The 5,745-nt window shown below is 42.4% G+C and overlaps 1 protein-coding gene across 1 annotated transcript; it reads right to left on the bottom strand.

Moving 5' to 3' along the window:
* Window positions 1-2,426: 2,426 nt before the first annotated feature.
* On the bottom strand, window positions 2,427-3,557 carry LOC113612029 (14-3-3 protein gamma-like). The gene is given in 3 exon segments (XM_027091586.1): window positions 2,427-2,816; window positions 2,819-3,365; window positions 3,456-3,557. Coding segments are annotated over 3 exon segments (741 nt in total). The 5' UTR covers window positions 3,543-3,557; the 3' UTR covers window positions 2,427-2,709.
* Between the last annotated feature and the right edge of the window lie 2,188 nt (window positions 3,558-5,745).

Raw genomic sequence — 5,745 nt, 5'->3', positions numbered from 1 at the left:
CCATTCAAGCTGCTTAAATATCAAGTCTCGGGCTTCCCTGGTGGCGCAGTGGTTGAGAGTCCGCCTGCCGATGCAAGGGACACGGGTTCGTGTCCCGGTCCGGGAAGATCCCACATGCCGCGGAGCGGCTGTGCCCGTGAGCCATGGCCGCTGAGCCTGCGCGTCCGGAGCCTGTTGCTCCGCAACGGGAGAGGCCACAACAGTGAGAGGCCCACGTACTGCAAAAAAAAAAAAAAAAAAATCAGGTCTCCCATTCCCTCCATTTTTAGCCCTCAGATATGGTTTTATCTTGCATTATTCTAAAAAGCAGCCAGAGCTAAAGCTGAAATGTAAAAGAAAAATAGGTTTTGTAGTTCCAGTAAATCATTTCCAAATGCTACAAGGAAGGACCCAACACTGCTCACTGGGCATGAAGATAAATTAAGGAAATCCCCACTTACGCTTCCCCCCCCCGGCCCCCGCCCCGCCACCAAATCTGTTCCCATCCGTGCCATTGACTTCAGGCCCCTGTTAGGGCACAGAAGCTATAAAGCTCTCTTCTGTTAGTTCTTCTGGTAGGTTTGGTTTGTTGGGACTTCCGCTCTAGCACATGGAGGGGGCCTTCTAAGGAAAGTCATGCTGGGTAACTGTGCCACATTACAGAGGATAGTCACACCCTTCTATCTTCACTGTCACCTAGATCCTGGTCAACACGTGCATTTCACAACTGGAAGCTCCCTTTTGGTTTTAGCAAAAGCAACTGTCAGGTTTTCCTCAATTACTATTCATTCCTCTCCCTGCCTAAATAAAACAAAGAAACAAACAAGTCTGGTGTCATTACCTATCTCAGCAGTTCACGCTGTTACTGACCTTATAAAAAAGGCTGAATGCACACGCAACAGGTCGTGTGTTAAGACTTATCCAAAATGAGAACCAAGGACCTATGGCTAACTGAAACAAACTTGTGGAAATAGCATCGTGGGTTCCTTCAATTCTAAAACGTGTACAGATGGTACAAATCAATTTCCAACTTCTATGCTTTCATTAAAAAGAAAAAAAATACATAGAAAAAGTTTTGGTCAAATAGGAGTTAAGTATTTATTATCTGATAATGATTTTAGTTTATTTTCCCACAACGATTATTTGGGGAAGGAATGTTTTCAGGGAGGAAAAACTGACACCCAAGGCTCCCGAAATTGGACAGAATGTTTATGAGTAGAGCTCTTCCTTTAGGATTTTTCTACCAGTGAGCTCCTAGCACCTGAATTTTCACACACTGCACCACAAACTTTCTCAAAACGACCGCCACCTTCTATGACCCAACAGCTTTTCAACCCACCCGAGTGCATGCCCTGGGCACAAGGTACAGTAGGGAAGACTCAGGTGAGGAGTGAGACAGCAGTGCAGTCCCTGAGGAAGGAGCTATGGCAGCTGAAAAAAATCAGGATCTCTCTGGAAATATCAGTACAATAAATGACATACAGACCTGAATTTTCCTCTATTTTTGTGGTGTTTAACGTTTCTATTAAAGTGATTAATCATTTTTGTGGTGGATTTAAGTTAAGAAGAAAGAAGGACAAAAATCCCACAGCCACCTGCCAAGCACCTATTCAACAAAACCTAAAGTAGCTTTGATTCTCCTCAGGCAAGCCTTTTGGCCTAAGAGACAGATAACAGCAAAACCAACCTGGATGAGGCGGAATAAGGATGTAAAAGCCAAAATAAGAAAAAACACACAATCAATGGCTTGATGTCATATATGGTTGTAATGTAGAAATACTGTAAACTGCAATTTAGTGTTAATACTGTCAACTAATCAGAAACTTCTGAAAACTGGCAAGGCCTAAACCACAAGGATAAATATACCTTATGTTCTAAGTCTATCAGTTTGGGATTTTAACTATTCCATGTCTGGTAGAGTACACCCTGAAAAACAAAATGCACAGCTAAAACGGATGAGCTAGAAAGTACCCAGAACTTAAAAGACAAGAGCATATGTACATAAAAATCCTTACTGGAACCACAGAACTTATTGAATGGGGGCTATTCCGTTTACGTTTTCTTTTCATCTTAAAACCCTATTTTCTAGGGGTAAGACAGGAATAAAGACACAGACCTACTGGAGAACGGACTTGAGGATATGGGGAGGGGGAAGGGTGATCTGTGACAAAGCGAGAGAGAGGCATGGACATATATACACTACCAAACGTAAGGTAGATAGCTAGTGGGAAGCAGCTACATAGCACAGGGATATCCTCTCGGTGCTTTGTGACCGCCTGGAGGGGTGGGATAGGGAGGGTGGGAGGGAGGGAGACGCAAGAGGGAAGAGATATGGGAACATATATATATGTATAACTGATTCACTTTGTTATAAAGCAGAAACTAACACACCATTGTAAAGCAATTATACTCCAATAAAGATGTTAAAAAAAAACCCTATTTTCTAGCAATAAGTTAAATTAAGGACAGCTCCACTTGCATTAGTCTACAGAACAGTCCATATGCCAGTGTGAGGCTGCTATTCCAATACCAGCACAGCTAGCCTGACTTTCCACTAGTGGTATTTTGGCAAAAATGTCAAAGAGGCGATCAAAGACAGGACAGGTCGTGGGTTTCTCCCTAGGAAGGTCATCGCTCCCTTTCCCTCCCCCACCCGACCCACAACTCATGGGAAAAAAATAAAGACTGCAGTAGTAGCATCAGCGTGTGCTGCCAGCCCACCTGGGGGCCTTAATTGTTGCCTTCTCCACCGTCGTCGTCTTGCTGATCGCTTGTCCAGAGCGTGAGATTGTCGCGGAGGAGCTGCATGATGAGCGTGGAGTCCTTGTAGGAGTCTTGTTGAGAGCGTCGAGCTCAGCAATGGCGTCATCAAAAGCGGTCTTGGCCAAGTGGCAGGCTTGCTCTGGGGCGTTCTGGATCTCGTAGTAGAAAACGGAGTAGTTAAGGGCCAGGCCTAATCTAATGGGGTGAGTGGGCTGCACGTGCTGCTGGCTAATCTCATGGGCTTCGCTGTAGGCCTTCTCAGATGACTCCACGATGGTCACCCCCTTCTCTCCAGTGGCGACTTTGACCAGGTAGTGGTAATAGTCCCCTTTCATCTTCAGGTAAAACACTTTGCTCTCATACTGGGTCTTACTGCAATTCTTGATCAGGTAGTTATCCAGTAGGCTCAGCACATCCTGACATACAGCCTCCAACTCCTTCTCTATTTTTTCACGGTAAGCACGGACCATCTCTATCTTCTTCTCATTACCATCTGCAGATGTCTTCTGCTCAATGCTACTAATGACCCTCCAGGAAGAACGGCGTGCCCCAACTACATTCTTGTAGGCCACAGAGAGAAGATTTCTTTCTTCATTGGACAGTGGCTCATTCAGCTCTGTCACCTGCAGGAGCGACGGACGACTAGTCCCCAAGTCGACCCAGCGAAAACCCGCGTCTGCGAAGGGTGGGGTGGCGGGGCTGGGGGGACTCACGTTCTTCATGGCCTTGGCCATGTCGTCGTAGCACTCCGCCTGCTCCACCAGCCGGGCTTTCTGCACCAGTTGCTCGCAGTCCACCATCTTCACGGGCTGGGTCGGGCCAGGCGAGGAGACCGGGGCGGCCTGAAGGGCTTGGAGGGCGGCTGCGGGCGCGGCTGGAGCCTGTGTGCCGGAAGGACCGACCCACGAAGCGAGCGGCTGAGGTGACGGCGTGAAGGCTGCGGCTCAAGCTGAGACCGCGGGACCTGGCGCGAGGCGGCTCTTAACCTCTTTATTTTCATTTTTTTTAATATAATGGTATAATTTTTATGCTATTACATCAAAATTTACCCCAGTCTTTTAAAACCCTGTGTAGTATTGCATCATTTGTCTATACTGTAATTTATTTCACATGATCCAGCAATCTCACTCCTGGGCATATATTCAGAGAAAACTCTAACCTGAAAAGATACACGCACCCCAATGTTCACAGCAGCACTATTCACAAGAGCCAAGGCATGGAAGCAATGTAAATGTCCATTGACAGATGAATGGATAAAAGATGTGGTATGATGGAATATTACTCAGCCATAAAAAAGAATGAAATGATGCCATTTTCAGCAACATGGGTGGACTTAGAGATTATCATACTAAGTGAAGTAAGCCAGACAGAGAAAGACATATATCATATGATATCACTTATATATGAACTCTAAAAAAATAATACAAATGAACTTATTTATAAAACAGAAATAGACTCACAGACATAGAAAACAAATTTATGATTGCCAAAGTGGAAGGGGGGGGAGGGATGAATTTGGAATTTGAGATTAACAGTTATAGACTACTGTATATAAAATAGATAACCAACAAGGACCTACTGTATAGCACAGGGAACTATATTCAATATCTTGTGGTAACCTATAATGGAAAAGAATATATGTATATCTATATATCTATATATCTATATATATCTTCTAATCACTTTGCTATACACATGAAACATTGTAATCAATTATACTTCAGTTAAAAAAAAGGAAAAAATTCAGCTAGTTTAAAAAATAATCAATCGCATATAATGTATAGTTGTTTCCAATTTTTAAATTATAATTATTTATAATGACATCAATGATATTGATATCTTAGAACATTAATCTTTTCCCCCTTGTTTCATTATTTCCTTAGGATAAACTCCCTGAAGTGAAATATCTGGTATGAGCATAAAAAAAATACATATTTAAAATTTTGATCATATTGTCCTCTCAAAAAGTTAGATCAGCTTATACTCCTGCTAAAAAACAGTATATTTAAATGACAATTTTCCATACCCTCAAAAACAGGATTATCAATATTTTACTACTTTCAAGAAAGAATAGATGGAAGTGACGCCCCATTTTAACCTGCAATGCTTTGGTTATTGTCTGCCAAGTACCTTTTTCTGTATTTGTGGACATCTTTATTTCTTCTCTTTCGATTTGCTTGTTCATGTTCATGAGTAAAGTTTTAATCAGATTAATAATTCCATTACAAGGTTGTGTCTTAATATCTTCTTTCAGTGAAATTAATGTCAAATTGGTGGGCAGAGGTCTCTACCCTCCAATTATATATGATTAATGCCTCCAATTACTGTCTTAGATTAAAGTACTTTTCAGGTTCTTATCTTCTGTGCAACTCAAGGTTTTATGGTATTTTTATTTATTTTTTAGAAGAATTTGAGTGTAGCGTGAAGCTCGCTCAGACAGAAATAAGGTTGCTAATGTGGTCTTTGGTAGGGAAGGGAGCTGCCTCTCTGTGGGACATACTCATCGATTCTAAAAGCCAGACCATCCAGATCTATTTGAAACAATCTTTGAGGATGTTTATTAAGACTGAAAAGAAGTTTGTTAATGAGATTGAACTCAACTTTTTTTGCTGGACAGTTAACTTAAATATAAATATATCCATCTGATGAAGCATATACCGATAGGTTCTGTCATCACTTTCAATTTTCTCTTCACTATGGAGGTTTTTGAAAGTCTTCACCTGGGATGAGGAATAGAATGGCCACTCCTGGCCCTTTGGCAGAGACCGGGTTTCTGGGAAACTTTTCTGTGTGTCTCCATAGTTCTGGCTGTGCTAGACACATCTTTACATGAGATGTATGTCATGTTTCAGTTCAGTGTAAGGGCCCAGTGTGATCATGAGAGTAAAGCTCAGGGATTTTCTTCCCTCCAGTATGTTTTGCAAAATACAGTGAAGGAGATGAATACACAGGTTACAAACCTAAGACAATTTTCCTTCCCCTGTGTCTACTCAAACCCAGTCT

Source organism: Aethalodelphis obliquidens, unplaced genomic scaffold (assembly GCF_003676395.1).
Source record: "Aethalodelphis obliquidens isolate GAN/ISIS:26980383/991018 unplaced genomic scaffold, ASM367639v1 scaffold72, whole genome shotgun sequence".
Lineage (NCBI taxonomy): Eukaryota > Metazoa > Chordata > Mammalia > Artiodactyla > Delphinidae > Aethalodelphis > Aethalodelphis obliquidens.
The sequence above is the reverse complement of the archived record's forward strand: the minus strand, read 5'-3'. Positions and strand labels throughout refer to the sequence as shown.